The 20038-nt window shown below is 40.2% G+C and overlaps 2 protein-coding genes and 3 non-coding genes across 5 annotated transcripts in view; all 5 read right to left on the reverse strand.

The window, feature by feature from the left end:
• The window catches only part of LOC118428071 (growth hormone secretagogue receptor type 1-like), a 21141-nt gene extending 10164 nt beyond the window's left edge, over nt 1–10977 (reverse strand). The window contains exons 1-2 of the mRNA XM_035838036.1: nt 9404–10977; nt 311–1118 (exon numbers count right to left, since the gene is read on the reverse strand). Of these exons, the coding sequence (XP_035693929.1) occupies nt 311–597 (287 nt within the window). The 5' untranslated portion in view covers nt 598–1118; nt 9404–10977. The remainder of the gene's footprint in view (nt 1–310; nt 1119–9403) is intronic.
• Nucleotides 10812–20038, reverse strand: part of LOC118428072 (inhibitor of nuclear factor kappa-B kinase subunit epsilon-like) — a 25696-nt gene continuing 16469 nt past the window's right edge. The window contains exons 13-22 of the mRNA XM_035838037.1: nt 18319–18420; nt 17505–17619; nt 16666–16787; nt 15133–15209; nt 14175–14214; nt 13307–13408; nt 12809–12905; nt 12444–12541; nt 12125–12196; nt 10812–10968 (exon numbers count right to left, since the gene is read on the reverse strand). Coding sequence (XP_035693930.1) covers nt 10812–10968; nt 12125–12196; nt 12444–12541; nt 12809–12905; nt 13307–13408; nt 14175–14214; nt 15133–15209; nt 16666–16787; nt 17505–17619; nt 18319–18420 — 982 coding nt within the window. The remainder of the gene's footprint in view (nt 10969–12124; nt 12197–12443; nt 12542–12808; nt 12906–13306; nt 13409–14174; nt 14215–15132; nt 15210–16665; nt 16788–17504; nt 17620–18318; nt 18421–20038) is intronic.
• Trnak-cuu lies at nt 19033–19105 on the reverse strand. Its single transcript has one exon. It is a non-coding gene; the product is annotated as a tRNA-Lys (tRNA).
• Trnak-cuu lies at nt 19383–19455 on the reverse strand. The gene has a single exon. It is a non-coding gene; the product is annotated as a tRNA-Lys (tRNA).
• Trnak-cuu lies at nt 19721–19793 on the reverse strand. Its single transcript has one exon. It is a non-coding gene; the product is annotated as a tRNA-Lys (tRNA).

The raw sequence follows: 20038 nt of genomic DNA on the forward strand, positions 1-20038 counted from the left end.
AAAGAATTGTAGTAGCGTTCTAAAGAATTGCAGCAATGAGTTCAAGAAAATTGCAGCAATGCACCAAAGAATCGTACAGACATGGTGGATATGATTTCAATCAAAACTTTACTACGAGCCGGATTTGAATTTGATAAATAAATACAGGCAAATATTTGGTAATACCTACTTTGTAACCTATCGATATACCACGGAATAAAAGGTCTAGAATGTTAAGTTATCATCGAGGGAATTTTACATATAAGTCCTAAAACAAGCAAGCAAAGAAGCCAAGAAACTACAAAACGAAAGTAGAAGGAGACATAGTTACCTTGCTAGATAAAAGTTTGTGGTTGTCCTCATGCCCCGGTCCAGAACGATGACCAGAACAGTCAGAATGTTTCCGGTAACTCCCACCACAAACAGCAGCCCGCATAATACCGTCACGGGGACCAGGATGCTGTCCGAAAACAACTGCGCGGGAGCATCAGCGGAAAGGGACGCCGCCGCCGCCGGTACCTCAGTCCGGACCTCCCGAAGGTGTAGACTTTCATTGTACCGTTCGAGGAGCGGCAACAGGATCTGCAGCAAGCTCAGCGTGTCATTGGAGTAGAACATCGTCGCTCGCTGTTGCTTGCCTTTCTTTTCACATCTCAGTGGAGTGTTGTTGTTGTTGTTTTACAATTCTTTTTAAGAATTTGAAGAAACAAGACGTTATCTCAAAACTTGTACCCCATATATCCGGCTATATGTCCAACTGTTATTGGTACGTTCTTCAGCAGTAAAAACATCTCCTACGAAGAGACCTGATCATCAGTGCGATCATATCGCTGTTGAAGTCCACAGCGCTGAAGACAGAATGTTTTTCTCTCACTCTGACGTCACTCGAGGAAACGCCTGAAGCTCGGCGATAATAAAATTCTCCTCGTGCTAGGTCACGTGATGGAAAATATAAACATATTCCACTCGACACCCTAGACCAATGGGAATGTGATGACGTAGGTGCGTTGACGTTCACACGTAGGCAGAGTTTCTGTTTCAAATTCGGGTTTCCTCTTGCAGATTCTGATAAAAATATATCCGCAGCATCTGTGCAACGTCAACGTTTTGAGCTCCTTTCTGGATATGCTGGAAGTGCCCTAGAACACAGAGGAATCGCAATGAAATCAATAGGCACATAGCGAAAGCTCCCAGGAGGCTGTAGACGTATTTTTTGCGTTAGATATCACTGCCCATTTGGACAGATAACGTTGTTGACACACATAATCACGAAGTGTAACCACATCCATTGGACAGGCGCAAGGCCAAGACCTTACCCCATCTGTACTGTACATGTATCAAAGCTGATAATGTTGACAGTAATATTCTTATAAAAGATCTATTTGATAGACCAACATACTGTGTGTCTATATCAATGCCGAAAACAATAGCAATGACCCCAAGGCTTCACCCCATTCCACTGATGCGACGACTGTTCAGCCATCAAAATTTACCATATTTATTGATAATGATGTGTCTTTAGTAAGATTTGCGAGTCTTGCTGTTTTTCAAGTCATACTATACTTTTACATCTCGGATATGTTCAATTTACAACGTCATAGGTCGTACAAATCTATTTACGGTGGAAAGTAGGCCTTATACATTGATGCCAATTTTAATCACACTCTTAGTATTGCCTACCTTCATAGATCCGGCTTAACACCTTCGTGAAACGTTCGTGATAAACTATTGTGTACAAATTCAATAGTAACCACAATGAAAGCCTTTCGTCAGGCAAATACAATTTCCACGCATGATGCAACAATTTGTTGATGGCTCTAACCGACCTTTCTGTAGGGAATAACCATTGACGTCTATTTGTGGGGAAATTCAAAGAGATATTCTTTAGGCTTTTACATCAGGGTCAGAGTATCTGAACACTTTGTAAGATTCTTTATCCTTGAGATTAGAAGTTAGAAAGGAGCGAGGGCATGTGGGACTGTCTTTAAGAGCATCTGACGTGTTTTTCCCGGTTGACTGGTAACACGCCATACGGCGTAACTGGTCTGTGATAGACTTTGTAAAGTTGGTAAGTTTAAGCTGCACAAGGAGTAATCACTAACTGTATTCTTCTCAAGAATTTCAATTGGCCTGGAGTGAAATTATAAATAAACTTCATTGCACAGCTGTAAATGGTCTAACATATGGTTAGTCCTGGCAACAAGCATTTTCCCATTCTTAGACACTAGTTAAGTCTAAACATGACATAAAATTATATCTAGCTACAATTCTACATTTCTAGTAGATTCTACAAACATTTTCTATCGACTAAGCGATTCTTAACAAATTATGCAGTAGCGTGCACAGTAAGCTTTATAATCCGGGATTCAAACCCGCGACCTTGTGGTCTTAAATCACCATTGTTATCATAAGAGCACGGCACGTTATACATAAGCTCATCAGAAACGGCTGTGTATAAGGAAAAATATGCTGTCGCTGCAAGAAGCAACAGTAATACCCACAGGGTCTTGTGACGTCATGTGCACCAGTATGTGTTTTTCTAGCTTAGTAGCATTAAGAGCACACAGTACGTCAAGCGGTCTGGGAATAGTTTGCTGAAGTAATCATCAACTACATCTGTACAGCAGTTCTTGGTATAATAGCATTAGCTTGATTTGTCAATGTAACAATTGACATTTTTCTTCAAGTGACTATTTTTGTTATAGAATACAGCTAATAACTTGAATGAAAAATGAATTGATGTCTTTGTATTGCAGTTTTTGTCCCGTATGGACCGAATGTCTCAATCGGTTAAAGGACCCGGAAGAGAATTCTTGCAACATTAAGTACATCTTTTTATAAGATCTTTGAAAATGTTCCAAATCCTCTTAAAACTAATTATTCTAGAAGAAATCTAAGAGGCTCACTACAAAGATGCACTAGATTTAGATGCACTAAGAACACGACGCTGGCACTGAACCAGATCTTAACATCTGCTTGGATGTTCTGTATGCATCGTCTCATAATATAGTGAAAAAGAAATATATGACTCTATGCATATTCTGAATATGCAGTTCATGTCTATGGAAGAACCAATTTCAGAGACGGAAGTAAGTGTGGCGTTTCTAATGACTTGTTGACGGACAGGGCTTTTAACAGACACGGTGTCTTAAGCAAGCAGATGCTACCCTGCATTACAATCATTCTCTCGTCATATCATAGACTTAATCTTCAGTTTTCCGACTTTCCATGTCACGAACTAATTACTTAACTCAGGTTTAAATGAGCTTCGACTAGGGACGTTCGTGGGATAGAACATAAACTGAGGTCACGCTTCTGAGAAAAGCTACACCTCGAGCACGCTAAAAACTTTGAATAAGTTGGGATCCATCCCGATGTGAGTGATTCAAATAAATATGCCCGGATCAGTAGCGTGTACTCTTCAGTGCAGACTTAGCGTGTTACGCCATGACGTTGTTTTTACCGGGAATGCAAAGAGAAACAAACAATATCATCAATGTAAACATATACAAACAAACATATTTAGACTAACCTGCCAGTATGTTTCGGTGGAGGTGAAGGACATAGGCGCTTTGAGAAGCAGTGTCCAGGGAAGCAGGTCGCCGTGATAAAGCGTTATAACACCCCTGTCACATTATACGCGATCTTCGGGCGTGTCGATGAAAGAGCGGCCATATTTAAGATCAGAGGGTTGCGTGTATTTTTCACCTGAAAACCGTCCCTGTCACATGTAAGCCAATACTTGTACCTTGTTAAATTGTTGTGCAATAAAGTTGTTATTATAAGCGAGGCTCGCGCAATATGACAGGGGAATAACAGAATGCTGGACGCATGTTCCCATTACACACCCGCACACGGAGGCGCGGGTGAAAGAAACAAATGAAGATACGCCCTCGGGCGTGTGTAATGATCAAAGAAACATGCTGCTCAAAAGAAAGAGAACATATCGAGCTTAATGGGCAGATGTTACTGTGGTCGCAGGTGGATTTTCTGTCAGCTAATATCGCATTAAAGGGCCGTTGCACCACGAACGACCTTCGGTCAAACTTGTTGGTGGCCAGAAGGTCGTCAGATTTTAGAATTGCCAGAGAATTGACGTATCATTTCAGCTTTTTTCTTTCAAGACTTTGACTATCATGCAATGTTTTTTGAAACTATGTTCATGAATGTTTGGTAATAATTCAAACCACGTGGTGCGTGGAACAGTATTAAGTACACGTCACAGTTATCAACAACACTATCTTAGCCATTACTACTCGGCCTGACATGCCTATGAACACTAAACCAGCAATACTTTCTTCCTGAAGTCAGGGAATCAAAACGTCACGGTTTGGATTCCTGACAGTCCTGTCTAGACTTCGTATCTTTGGGACAGGCACTTTAAACGATACTACCCAGCTTTAAATATAGATACCTGACTTACGTTGGGGACTCCGAGGGAGAGGCGACAGAAGGAGAGGGATAGGCTCCCCATTCAAATACTGTAAATGCATTTAAGTTCGCGGGGATTTAATTTCGCGGTAGCAGGAAAAAGGACATTTCGCGGTGGTTTTAAGTTCGCGGTAGCACCATACACTAAAGTCTCTTACTGCCATGAAAATGTTCGCGGTGCTTTATAATTCGCGGTGAAGCGGCCACCGCGAAAACCGCGAACATTAATCCACCGCGAAATTTTCTGCATTTACAGTACCATGTCCGATACACAGCCCTGAAAACAACGTTAACCATTGACCCTTTGGCTTCAAAAAGGCTTTGGGTCCTTAATCTTTATTTGAACCGTAATCTGGTGGAGGATTGTGCTCTGAAAGCACCAGTCATAACATCTGACGCACGGGCATTATATTACTTCATAACAGCCTTTACATGAAGCGACGCAGACATCGACTAATGAGGACTCTATCGATCACATAAGTCCATCTGGCAAGTTAATCAGATGTCTCTTTGGACTATCGTTGGAACGAGCACCGTTACGTGAACCAGAATAGACACAATTTCATCAAATGTCACCGTCGAGATACAACGTAAAGATCAATTGTGTTATCTTCATTTTTGTTTAATTTGGTTGGATGAAATCAGGCCCTGATTTCAAGGTCGATTAAGCTATCTAAAAGGACATCGCATGGTATCGAGACATCTACTGTCAAAACGTATACAATACTGGTAGCAGAAAAAATAGGAATGGGACATCTCTATTAACTGTAAAATTAAGAAACGAACGCCGTAAGTGTTTGGGGAAGGTAAAAAGACTTTGTAAATGTGAATGGTCCAATATTCTCAATGGATTTGTCTCCAACCATCTCTCTGTTGCTCTGGCTCAATTTGAAAATAGACATTTTCGATACGTTTGGGAAATTAATATTCTAACCGACATGAATTGGATTTGACCAAAAGCCGACTGAAAACCATCGGGGTTTAAGAGTCTTTCGTCAGACCTGGCCATGCAGCTTTAACATATTAACTCCTGGTTACCCATTTTCCTTACGTCTAAAACATATTAAGTGCAGTCATTTTTTCCGGCCCAACAATATGAAACGTTAAGTATTGAATATTGGTTCCACAACAATGAGTTACCATTTATAATTCAAGACGTTTTGGTTCTGGTCCGTCGACTCTCATGAATTGAGACGGGGGAGCGCCACAAACTAAAGTTTTTAAAGACCTGCCCTCGGGTTTTCGACTTTCTGTCTGTCTCACTACAATGGAACATCTATCTTGTAGTCATCTCACACAAGATGTATCCCAAAGTATCCGCCCAGATAACTCTGTCCTTTTTCTGTCCTTGTGTAACAGACACGTTCTCCGCTAAAAGGTACATATCCAACTCTTTTACCTGGGCTAGACATAGTGCACACACAACCTAAGCAGTGCTATTCTTTTTTGTCACAATGAGTTTCTGTCTACATGGACTTCTTCGTCTCCCTGTTTTCTTCATTGAACCAGCAGACGAAAGGCGCCCTTTTGCACATCTGTTGGGTGGCCTTTTGTACGACACGGTTTTATCTTCACTTTTCTATAGGTACAGCCCATCTTACATCCGCCGAGCCGACGGTAGCAAATGTGTTTTCGAGAGCAAGACGACGTGTCGAAATTCCCATGAGAGAAGCAAGGAGGCCCTAACAGGAGCATGGCTTGCCTTGGGGTGAAGAAATGTGTTTGTGAGATAGAATGGTAAACCTTAAAAGGGTCTGCTCTGCCTTTGGCAACAGGATGTCGAGCCTGGTTTATTTCAAGTAAGAAAAGTAACAAGTTTTAAATGTACGGAAGCAGAAAGGCATGACTGAAAGCACATACGCCTTTAACTGCAAGCGTAACAACAAAACAACACAAAGCCAAGAAAGTTTTAGACCATGACAACAAAACATTTGTAATCTTTAAATAGCGGTTTGTTTGAGATCGGAAAGATCGGAGATTTGAAATCAAAGTACCGAAATATTGGTACAATGTACTCTCTGACCGTTGAGCTCTGGCCGTTTTTAAGAAAGTCCTTAAAAGCTACATGTATCCAGATTTAGACCTATGTCAACCTCTCCAGACTCGGGTCTACTTCCAAACAACATACTACTGATGACCTATGACCCACTTATAGTTATGTACCTGGGAGTCAGACCTGGCCTAGCCCAAATAGCACTCCATTAGGCCTAGGAACATTGATATTGTGCACACAGTGTTCTGTCATGTTTATTTTTTTTTAGTTTTCAGAAATGTGGAAGTCATTAATGTATTCTATTTCGTTATACAGAAAGTAGATCCCCTCACTTAAGATATATGAGTAGCATTGAAAATTGTTATTACCTTCGCCAAGAAGGTTATATTTTGGGTAGCGTTTGTGTGTATGTGTGTTTGTAGAAGACCACCATAACTCAAGAATGCCTGCATAGATTGTTTTGATATTTGATGTGTGGGTAGATCTTGATGAGACCTGAAAACGATTAGATTTTGGGCCTCCTAGCGGCTTGTTATAGTACTGCAGCAGAACTTCTGAGTAGGATATCTCGAGTTCTGGACATGCTGCGGCTATGATTTTTGAGTGGTAGACAAATCTTGATGCCGAGAGTGAGTGGTATAGGTTTGGGGCCCCTAGCGGCTTGTTTTAGAACTGCAGGGCAGGTTCAGTGTCAGACTTTGAAAGGGAATAACTCAAGAAGGGGTTAACGGATTGTTGTGATTTTTGGTATGTTATTCCTCATGCGTTTTGACAAGCCGGCTAAACTCACACAGTCGCACATTTTCACCATTACCGAGAATTAGGAAAAAGCCAATTTCTATGCTAAACTAGATCTACGATACTTTTACACGTCTGTTTTGTCTTTGTTGTCACCTGTACCTGCTCGGTTGGGCAAAAATGTACAATCAAGGTCTTCATTCAATTGCAGTAGTTACAACATTCTTGGACAATCAGCACGATAAATTACGTTACAGTCTCACTCAGTTATTAGCATGTCTTGCATTTTCTCCAGAGATTGCTGCGTTAAGCTCTCACAGTCCGCGCCAGAATTATGTTTATTGTCAAATACATAATAATCCTACAAGAGAGACGCAGCAGTGACAGTGATTTATCTGGTAAAACACGCACCTCCGCGATATCTACGATATATGGATGACATCTACGCGCGCATCAATTTTCGGCCGTTTCCAAAAATGATTTAAAAAAAGTTTTAAACCATACTGTAAATCGTACAAAGCAGCTTCAAAATAAGCAAATACATGTCGTGGATTGCAATAGTAAATATCGGAAAACGTATACTAATATCATAGAGCATTACAAGGTCAAGGAAGATGTGAAAGGGAAAAAATGAAGAATCTATTGATTGGTATACAGTAGAAGCCGCTTAATTGCACGGCTGATGCATGATTTGCCAGTAAACTTTGTACAATTACCCGGCTGGTGCAATAATGCAAAGTTATCTAGACCGCACCGGTTTGGGGATTCCGTGCAGTTAACAGAAGTGTGCAATTAACTGGTTTTTACTCTACTATATTCTGTTTTTTCAACCTTCCTGACCAGTTAGATGTCATAATGAAGGCAACTTTTTTGTCAAACTTTTTTTCTTCGCACGCTCGCATCGGTTTTTGGATTCCTAGAGGATGTCATCTATATGGAAAAACAAGCCGACCATTGCCTGTAGAGGCATCTTCTACGATATTCCAACGGCATTGTCTGCTGACAGCTAAAAGATTACGGGACTTTGCGTAAAAAGGAGCAGAACAGGCCACCTGCCTACATGTACACAGTGCACACATATCGACTTTATAAAGTAGAATCGTGGGATTGGTGAAAGGTGCCTATGAGACAGAGTGCTCGACTTGCCGCATGATTCGGAAGGTCTGGGGTTCAAACCCCGACCGGGTACGCACTGTTTTGTTTTCTGCTCAACACATGAGAAAGAGTACAGAAGTTTAACACACATCGCTGCCAGTGAACTAGCACCAATGCATGTGAGGCCCAAGAATTAGAGAGATGGAGATGGGCACCACTCCTGTGCACCGAAACGTGTGGTAGGATTTTAACTAATAGTACATAATGCCAGAGGAATCAAATATGTTGCTTACGGTTCTACTAACGTTTCAATTATCCTGTGAGTCTCACATGCGAGGGCGTTCGTTCTCGAAGGAACAGCCGATAAGGCGTTTTGAAAAGGTCGACTTCTTCCCAACTCGCATTCTGTCGTGTCTCATAAATGTTACCGAGTCCTCTTCCAAGCCCTGTTATCTTATAACGGAAATAAGACGTCGCCATCATGAGCCGAGTGGCTTTGTGGTACGTGCTAGCCACGGACCCCTGTCGTGTCTTGAGACGTGCGGTGTATTATTGGGGAGGGCGACATGATTTCCCTCGAGTATGGATAGGATTAAGTGGATAAGTCATTACTTTCGCTCTTCATCTTCGCAGAGTATGCCAGAGAAGTCAGGGATGAGACCAGTAGACCACTAGGCGAGGAGCTAATATCTTATATGTCTTCTAAGATTTTAAATAGAAGTTTGAACTTCTGACGTTCCCGTTTACATGCTTTCTATTAACGTTATATACAAATGAATCTAGTTTCGTCCAGGGGCACCATTAATAGTCGATAGTGTTTCATGGGACACTAATGGTTCAATACTGTTACATGTAGCATTTACAAGTGAACAATCGGATAAACAGAACATCTAGGGCTATGTTATCACTATACATTATCTATTGTTAACATGCCTCTTCCTTCTTCAAAACCGGTGTATATTAACTCACATAGTTTTTTGTTGTATACAATGTTGTTGGTGGCTACCATTATACATACAAACAGTTCGTCTTTGATTAACTGTTTACATCGTGTATATAGAGCAGTGGTAAAAGAATTACGTATAACGAACGCTAGTATGAAATGGACTTACTTTTATAGTTGTATACGGTTAGATTGTAAAGTAAAAGCAATACAGGAAAGCTTACCTTCTTCCAACTGTTTCCGATGGCAATGGAGGCTTCAAAAGGCGACTGACGTCGGGCCCAACAGCGCTTTACACACAACTTCGTACCCCACGCAGTATTTTCAACAAATGTAACGAGAGGATATCAACATAGTACCCGCTGTTTGCTATTCCCAAAAGCCATGCATGTACAATGAGTATGACATACGTGCACACAGAAAAGTCAAGCGGCGTTCAGGTATCCAATCTATAGCAATATTCTTGCTGTACTCGAGGTCTTCATCATCACAAAACAACATTACTCCAATTACCCAAGCTAATGGAATTTCCCACTGACTCGTGTTCCGGACGTCCATGTAACATAATAGCCTAATATGGCCAAAGTAGGTTGGAACCAGAATCTGGATTTCCAACAGCTTTGCAAAATATCGAATATCTCACACCCTTTATTACCCATAACAAAAGAGCAAGCAAAATATAAACCCTTTATGAATAATTTGTGTGAGGTAAATCTTCTTTTCTTGTAACGTGAGGAAAAACCGAAAGCCTGGAAGTGGAAGGTTCGTCTTTTTACATCCTTCAATTACCACCGACATATCACATTTCCTTTAAATGGAAAATAGATGTTCCATTTCGTAGTTAGAAGGGATTCTAAGTAGACTGATTAGTTTTAAGCTAACAAAGACAGAAAGGTAGACGCCATCTTGTCTGTAACCAATGGAAAACGACCAGTAGGTCACGATGAGTCAGCAATTTGTTACGCAATTCTTAATTACAATCGTTTGTTGCAGTAAATCTAATCCACTGGTTTCATCAGTCTTAGTCATGAACTTTTAACTTATTAAGTGACTGTACAATTCAATTTCCAATTTATTATGTATGCATTGTATGTAAAGGTATATATATGTAGGTAACGTTATACAACAGTTACCAATTTATATGTACATCCAATTAATGATTATTCTATGGTAGTTATATGCTTGTTATCTTTGGACATCTTTACACGTTGCAACGTAGAATGGATTAAATCAGATACAAAATTTACAATTGATATAATTGTATACAAAAGATTTGCATAAATGCACCTCTTCGCGGTGTCATACGGTGCACGTGACCCAGAATGGGACTCCCGTTCGATTCGAATGACGTCACATCGAACACGATTCGACAGGAAAAAGCCTGCGACCTCTGGGTCTAAATTTGACATTCGTGGGTAGACATGTATCTATCAATGTATGATTTATTGATAACAACTACAGCATTAAGAGACCATGCTAAGAAAGTTTTTCAATTCAAATTCATACTAAAATATAGTTCTTTTCTTTTTTTAAGATAACGTTATAAACACTATTTGATAAGATACTGATATCTATAGATACAGTTGGCTGGTGATACAATGATAAAAATGATTTTGGTGTAACGTTTAATAACTAAGTATCAGGGTCCATACTGCCCTTTGACACTGAACCTGAACTTTGTGAACTTGTCCAGGAGGGAGGGTAGGAAATGTTTGTCTGTTCCCAGTTTTCCTCGAGCTTCAGGCTGGAGCTCAGCTCAACATCGTCACTGTCTATGATGGTCTTCAGACTGTAACAAGAAGTTTAGAGGAAAAACATTTTAAACTCGGCACAAAAAGTTTGGAAAGTTAACAGTTGATGATTATTCCGTTGTTTCTGCATCAATTTTAATGAGGTAACATTATATATCATTAGAAAGCTTGTGTGATTTCCTTTGTAATGGCATCAAACTCATGGTCATTGTAAACTCATGGAACAAGCACCCAGCCTGCTCACGTGATTAGGTCACCAAAAAATGTCCAAATTTCCCTGCCTCTGTTCAACACTGTATCGTCTGGTTGGTGTGGCCGCGGGTGCCAATGATTCAATTAGTCATTTTTTCACGTAATATTTGGCATACAGGACATCCAAGTTAGATATGAAAATATGATCTACCAAAGTTGATGTTCAAAACTTTTTTGTGCCGAGTTTAGTTGAAATGCAAGAAGGGTAGCTTTTACAACTCTTTATCATGTGGCGAAGCAGCGAGTTGCACTGTCAAAGTCTTGGCACAATTTGAGAACCGATTCGTTGTATAGAAAGTGGTCTTATTATAGATAAATGTACAAAATTGCATGTTAGCATGAAAGCTGATCTATGTTGGTAAATTATATTAAATTTTTAACTGTCCTTCAACACAAGAATTTTCTCACCTCGAACTTTCGGTCGCACATCCGTCGACCTTCGTCAGGAGAATCACCACTCCTGACGAAGGTCGACGGATGTGCGACCGAAAATTGCATGCCTTTACCTTACAGTTATCTTATATAAAAAGTCTTAAACATAACAGGAAATAGCGAACGGCAAATTGAACGCGATGCTTGAAGTATCTAAGACTGAAATTATGATCACAGTCGTTTCTACTCAGACACCCATTGTAATTTCTAATTTGGACGCAGTTGCTAAGTGCCTCCAAATTGGCCACATCCCACCAAATTATGCCCTTAAAGTACCTATACCTACAAATCATGCCATTAAAATGCCCACACCTACAAATTATAAATATTATATGCCACGTTGCAAAGTAAACCGTAACCATCACGAGAATAGTTGAAAATGCATTCCCTGAATAAATAATTCAAGCTCCCTTTCCTGGTGGAAAAATCCAAGTTGTCTAGAAGTTCTTGCAACGTTCTAAAATCATACAGAAAATCAATCGTAACAACCGTACACAAAGTCTGTCTTACCTATCCAGGAGAGACTTGCTGACTTCTGCTTCCAGCTTTATTTCCTTCTGGCTCCTCGCTAACTCTTGCATCCTGTCGTGACAACGTTTTAAAGCAAAACATTATGATATTGCCTTCAAGAATTGTCTCAGATGTTCTTATAGTTCGCATTAAAGTCTATACAATCAAGAAAGACATGGCTAGGAATAGGATAACTCTATCAACTTGATGTCAACGTTAACGTCAAAATTGTCAGACAGCAAATTACAGATATTACTGTATGTATGATTTCGTAGGTATGCAGATACTGATGATAGATTTGAATGTTTAGCAGCCTCACCGTTGCTGAAGAGCTTTCTTATCTTCCAAGTGTTTCCTTCTCTGTTTGTCATTTTCCTCCTCATCAGCGGCGCGTGTGGATCCACAGATATCGGCTTGCTGAACGTATGATGAAATATTTAATTTGTAATACAATGTTTGAGGCTGTCTTTTCTATTGCAACATAAATCTGCAATAAAAATTGCAACACCCTCAAGTTATTGACTTATTTTCAACAAATTTTCGACAAATGTAGAGTATAGTAGAGCAAACAATACAAACATAAGATTGTGAAATTAACGTAGGCTTTAATTCCTGCCCATGAAGTATCAAGTTGTAAATAAGATTAGTTATTATAGCTATATGGAAACATTTGTTATTTGGTACCTTCTTCAGCTCATCCAGACATGAGGTTGCTTGACTGATCCACACATCAACGAGTCGAAGTGCCTCTTTGATCTCGGCCTGGTACTCTACACACCTCCTGTTCACGTTAGCGGTAAATAAGCAGAATTATTTCAAACGTCGAGTATTAGATTTAGAGCTACTCTGTAAGTTTTATTTCACTCTCCTTTGATGTTAATACTGTAAAGGACCTGGGTCTTCGACAGAATGAGACGAAGTGTAACGTGTTCTTTTTTTATTGAAAGTAGTGCCAGGTTGCTTCGCCGCGGCTATAGTTTTCAGCACAGCGTCACCCTACTCTTCGCGATAAGTGTGTTGGGTTCTTTTACGCGCAAAGGTTTGCCGCATGAGGCTTACGCCAGGAACTCACGGTGTAAGTGGCCGTACCTCACCATCCGAAAGGATACATGCAACCCCAAACAGTTATCCCAAACGGGGCTTGAACAACTAACTACAATATATCAAGTCACTGTTTCTTACTTCATGATGGCGGATGTTTTCGTCCATGCTTGCTGGAATATTGACGAACACTCCTTCAGATAAACAGAGCGGGCTTTCTCAGCCTCCACCCGAATTCTTTCCCTGTTGAAGTGCACATACAAAAACGCATATTTAAGCTATTACAGTAACTATCAATAAACACAGGAAATAAAGCTATTTGAATTTATTGCCTGAATTCAATGCAACATGCAATCGGAAGAGCTGGGAATCAGACGGTAAACAAACTTTCAAAGAATCTCGTTGCATGTCGGGAAACTCTAGGCACTATGGGCAGCTCCGAGGATAAACAACCATGACAACACCAATGTGGTGCTTGCGTATTGTGTCCGTTCAATGTTTTCAGGGGAATGGTTTTGTTGAGTTTTACCATGTTTTATTCTATCCCGTCCAAACGCCGTATTATCATTATTCGCTACTTTGCTCGTTTTGACATTTGTCGTCTTATTTTCCTTTTTGCAGTGGTGACGCTTGTATCAGCAGCTTACGTGAGTTTATCACGTCTTTTCACCTACTTTTTCATGTTGTTCGATACAAAAATTAGTCAATAAAATCTACATCAAAGCACTCCTTCGTGTATCCTGAAACAGCTTGTTTGACACATGAACATGAGAAGGAAATTGACTCCCCCGCTACTTTTAGATAACAAGCATAATGTACTTTTGATTGACATCAACACCCATACACTCACCCACACGATTTCTGAAGTAGACACGGATTGTCCCGTCCTAATAGTACATCTTAGAAGTTGTAGAAAGGTCAGTGCTGCATACACAATTATTACAAAGCTAACATGTACATTGAAGTTAGGGAAAATCTCTTATCTGTCCATCAAGATTTATTTTCCTACCTTGCCAGACTATGGATTTTGTCGTCGTGATAGGCCAGTCCTGAAAATAGAAAATGTGACGTGAAGTAAGGGTTGAATGTATTCATTCGATAAGTTGTAACGCAAATTCATTGTTCATTCATGTTCGCGAACATTTAATATTTCATATCTATATTTACATTTTTAGTGTTTTAGATCCATTGTGTCGTGTATGTAAGTGTAATGAAGATTATCACATTCTTTTAATTGGTATACTTTAGTGAACAAGAAACAGTGCTTATGTACTATAGCAGAGCTAATATCACCATCACCACTGGAACATTTGAAAATGAAATAGACAAAGGACAAAACAATGTGGAATAGAATAAAATGAAGTACAGCAGTGGGGTTTAAGTGATCAAACAAGTATATATATATACACACACAAGATTTTAAAGGACAATGTTCAATCAATTTGGAAACGTTTGGTCTCGAGTATATACGACTGGGTAGGATGCATAATATTGCTATTTGTTTCCTTTGATAAAGAGGGTGAACTCCTGAGTAAAAGTTGAGTTAGGGCTGGATCAGACAAGGTTTTCAAATCAAGGGTTGAGCTTACAATGTCCCGAAGATTGCAGAGAATGGATATTCTAAGTTGGTTGTATTATTATATTCATTAGTCATCCCACAGTTGCAGTGCAGCAGTGGATTGTGGGTAGGGTCATAGGTTAAGGCATCATCGGATGGTGCATGACTGTGGTTGACATAGTTCTCCAAGGTAAGGGCCCTTGAAGTGCACAATCCGCGCGGAAATGTTGCAAAATAATTGTTAACAAATGCGGGACATTGAGCTTTGATCATACACCACAATACACCGTGACTGCACATGCGCACTACGAACTGTGGTATTACTTATTCTAGATGTTCTGAGGTGCTTTTGACATGTTTTATTGGCAAGTTTTGGACAAGTTATACATGATGCAACAGGACAACTTACTGGCTTCTTTCCTTTGGCGTTGGAATTCTTGATGGATCTTGGAGATTTCTTCTTCAATGTGTTGTATCCTAGACAAGCTGAAGCAATTTCAAAAAAACATTCATGAATAGGAAATGAGTAGATCGGTGTCACTGTGTGCGTATAAAAAAAGAGCTGTAGTTTGCATATTGTGAATACTAGCATGCGCAAAGCTACGCTTACATTTGCACACACCATATCCGTAGTCCAGACGTATACAAAGGTACAAAATGTATATTCAAAAGCAATTTCAAAGCAATCAAAACCCAATTGCTATCACAAAACCAGTAAATGGGCGTTTAGCTAGTTTCGGGTACGTCAGTTAAATCAGTTTCATTTTTACGACATTTAAAGGTCATGTAAAGATATACATGTAGGTGTAATTATTCAAGCTTTCGGAATACGGAGTGGTTATATGAAAAGGTAAAGTTATGGTTTTAGTGGTATAAACGATACCTTCAACTCTACTAATATATTCATGTCTTCATTCCTTTGTTTGTAAAGTTTGCTTTTCGTGCTCTGATCGCGCGTAGTCCCAACATGTTTATCTTACCTGGTCTACAATAGAGGATAATAAGCACCCATTCATCGGCAGATGACTACACTCCTTGATGCAGCGGATGCTGACTGCTTCTAGAAATACTCATTACGATATTAAGGCCACAGGAAGTAAATTTTATGGATGACATTAGCGCTCTCATTGATTTTCGTCCGATTCTCAAAAGAAAAAAATGTTGTTCCCGGCCTTCCGCCAATAGGCTTTAAATGGTGTTTACGATAACTCCGTAATCTCCGCTGAAATATTTTGCCGTCTTAAATCTTCTTCCTTTTGTTCGGAACGTTTGCTTGAATATTCGTTTTCGTGCTCTGACCGCACATAGTCCAAGTCTATCTTGCCTGGTCTACAATAGAGGACAATAAGCAACCATTCATCGGCTGATGACTACACACCTTGGTGCAGCGGATGTTGGCGGCTTCTAGATAGAAATACTCATGACGATATTAAGGCCACAGAAAGTAAATTCTATAGATGACAGTAGCGCTCGCATCGATGTTCACCTGATTTTGACAAGAAAATAGAAATTTCGTTTCCGTCCGGCAATGGTCAACATGACAAGGAAAAGTTGCCATGTGATGGCCTACTAGTAGGGTGTAGTAGAAGAAGTGATATCAGCACAAGTAGCCTTTCTTGTTGTTGTGGCGACACCAGGCTACCACACTAGTGTCCCGTTTTGTATATCGTGAAAACAGAAATAAAATGTTTGTAGTCTGAGACACCATGTTTTATTGCCTCAAATCTTGCTACAGCGTTTATGGTCTCTAGTTTCTAATAATTAGGATCATTATATTTATGTATTGAAGTCGTCTCTGTCGCTTAGGTTCTTTTTGCGTAGAAAAGTGTCATAGTCTGTATAGACTGACTGACAGAGAGAGATTATTATCAACATCTCCAGAGGATGTCATCCATAAAATTTACTTGATACGACCTAATGAATACTTTGAAAATCCACTCACGTCGTCTGTAGGTCAGACAGCGTATCGGCGCTCGGGAGGGGAAGTCTGAAAGCTTCGTCACCTTCTAGACGGCCTTCAAGTAACAGCATGATGGCCATCATGTCGTCGTACTCCTTCTCTAGCTGTGAATGTGTTGATTTCATACATTATACATATTCTGTGGTGGTCTTCTGTGCATATAATGGCATAGATTAGATATGCAATTAGGTATGAAGTTACATTCTAGACATGTACGTAATACAGATCTGATATGAAGTTAAATTCTAGGCATGATGTTCATAATACTTGTTTTTTTTCTTACCAAAACATAGACAAAGATGTATGATTATGGTGATATAGTTTATAGTTTATGGTGAATTCGAAATACAAATAGAGACACCAACATGGCGGCGAACACGCGATGACGTCACGTGGAAAACGTTCTATACTCGTCATACGTAGTTTCATTACAATTATTATTCATTCATTTCATTCGTTGTATGTTAATTTTCTGTCTGTATGTCACCATATGCACGTGTTGTATTTCATAACTTGAAATTTCGTCTGTGTTGGTATAGGTCATTATTGAACGAGATAAACTGTAATTTCTAACAAAAAAAAGGTGACGTCACAACAGCAGTGGATTGTTCATTCCTCGACAACGACTGGTGCTGTTTAGTCGAAAATTTGTGTGAGTCCAATTTTTGTGTTGGTAATTACAGTTTAACTAGTTCAAGAATGTTTTATTTCATTTGTGTAATGAATGGCCCCACTGCAAGGCAGTGTAAATCACTGAGTGGACAACCCTGGGTAAAAATGACAGAAATAGGAATAAATAGAGGCCTGCCCAGACGCCCTACCTGTGTAAATTGAGCACTGGTGTGAACGGGTGGTGATGTGGCGGGGTGACCCACAGGGGATCTTTCATCGCTGCTTCCATGACCGTCTGGAGGACCGTTGCAGGACACATCTTGCCTATGTTTCATAATGATGTACAGGTTTTATTATTATAAGCCAATGGCCGATCATAGAGACTGTTCAATAACGGGCTTGGGACCAGGGTAGCCATCACAAAACAAATCGCATTGCAATAAAAAGGGGTTCGGTAAAACCTGTAAAAAAAACCTATCAAAGTTGTTTTTTTTCCTCCGACGATAAGAAAGTTATCACATGCACGAAGTTCGATAAATGTATGGAGCGAGTTTATGACGTCAACACCACATCCGATGTATTTGAACAGATAAAAGAACAGCCGATTTAAAAATTACAAGTTCTTGTAATGAGCAAGGAGGTTAAAGCTCTTTCTTTAACCTCCTTGTAATGAGTGTCTATAGGAATTGTCGTAAGGTCACTGTGAAATATATTTCTCATAACACTAATCAACGACCACGAAAATATGATGGTGGAAGGCATAAACTTCTTAGAACTTATGACCAATCACTGACGTCAAGGGTCCGCAAGGTCACGTGACCAATAGTCTGTAGGTGATTGGCCATATGAAATTTGAAGACAATTGCAACAGGATAGTGGAAAATTCGATGTTAGACCTGTACTGCCGAAAAAAATTAAGATATCTGGATGTTAACTTGAAACTTTCTATGTTGGACCTCTAATACTAAAAACAGACAAATGTAACTTTTCAAGATATCTGAATGTTAACTTAAAACATCTTACAGATGACAGACGGTCCTTGAGGCGGCGTCTAAGGCAGACTTTAAGAAGCGCAGGCCGTTCACTTGACTCATGAGGCTTTCAAAGTCCGCACGTAGCGAGTGTCTGCAAGCAGAACAAATCACGTTAACATTTCCTGCAGACAAGTACAACAAAATCGTTCCATTTGTCTGCCATAGTTGCTAGTTTAACTCCCACAGGCAACACTTTACCAGACCAATGACGATATATACTTATATAAGGGAAAGGCGATGGACTCTCTAACAGCCTTTTGGGCCGTAAGGGCCGTGGGTTACTAATCCATTGTGTCTAGGGTACCGTATTGGAACGCAGAAGCCTACCCCTCTTCTTTCACTATCTCACCTATCATTTTGCACATTGTTGGATTGAATGGAGCCGCGTTAAGTGCCTTTACAATGGAATAGAGTGTTTTGGCGAGACACCAACGTTGTAGGCGAGCGCAACTGGATTGTAGTGAACCTTACTTCAGGCGTTTATTCCAGACATCTGCCGATCTTCTGACCTTCTAACATAACCTATTTTAAGCTTGCTCAGCTCACAACAGAGAATACCGGAAGAACACATGAAAACTTGCAAATTGAATTTCAGAACTCCTTATATTGCTATGGAAAGTGAGTGAAATACGAGAATACAAGAAGAAAGGAAAAGAAAGGAATGTCAGGGATCGAATTCCGTCGACGCCACTAAAAAGCTGCTCGCCCAACGTGGGGCTCGAACCCACGACCCTGGGATTAAGAGTCCCATGCTCTACCGACTGAGCTAGCCGGGCTTACTTCCCATGATTTATCAGTTGTTGCCTTTGGCAGAATTGCAGAATGTTATGGAAACGGTTGAGCCAGAATTTTTTTGGTCTATATATAGGTCAACAGCAATATATTGATATGAAAACAGCTGCGTCCCACTACAAAAACACCAAGTGGTGGTCGGCATCCGCTTTGTTGCTATGGAAAGTGAGTGACAATACTCAAAGAAAGAAGAAATGAAAAGGAAGGAATGTTAGGAATCGAATACGGACCTCTCGATTCCGACGATGCTAAAAGGTTGATCGCCCAACGTGGGGCTCGAACCCACGACCCTGGGATTAAGAGTCCCATGCTCTACCGACTGAGCTAGCCGGGCTAACTTCCCATGATTTATTAGTTGTTGCCTTTGCCAGAAGGTTATGGAAACGGTTGAGCCAGGTTGGTCTATATGTAGGTCAACAGCAATACTGTATATTGATATGCAAATAGCTGCGTCCCACTACAAAAACACAAGTGGTGGTCGGCATCCGCTTTGTTGCTATGGAAAGTGAGTGACAATACTTAAAGCAAGAAGAAAGGAAGGAATGTCAGGAATTGAATACGTGTCTTCTCAGTTCCATCAACGCCGCTAAAAAGCTGTTCGCCCAACGTGGGGCTCGAACCCACGACCCTGGGATTAAGAGTCCCATGCTCTACCGACTGAGCTAGCCGGGCTTACTTAATACGTTATGCAGAATACACGGTTCGAAATATCTGTAACATTTGAAGAGAATGTTTCTTTTCACGGTAGCAACTTTCCAAGAATGGAATCCAACAGAAAAGTTACTGATATACTTTTTGGGATATTGTCAAGACATGGACAACTACAAGTCGGTTCATGTATCCAACTGTGCATGAGATGGTGCAAGTTTGAGGCCCCTGACTTGTGAAAAGTTCAACCATGTTTCATGTATGTTAAA

Source organism: Branchiostoma floridae, chromosome 12 (genome assembly GCF_000003815.2).
Source record: "Branchiostoma floridae strain S238N-H82 chromosome 12, Bfl_VNyyK, whole genome shotgun sequence".
Taxonomy (NCBI): Eukaryota; Metazoa; Chordata; class Leptocardii; order Amphioxiformes; family Branchiostomatidae; genus Branchiostoma; species Branchiostoma floridae.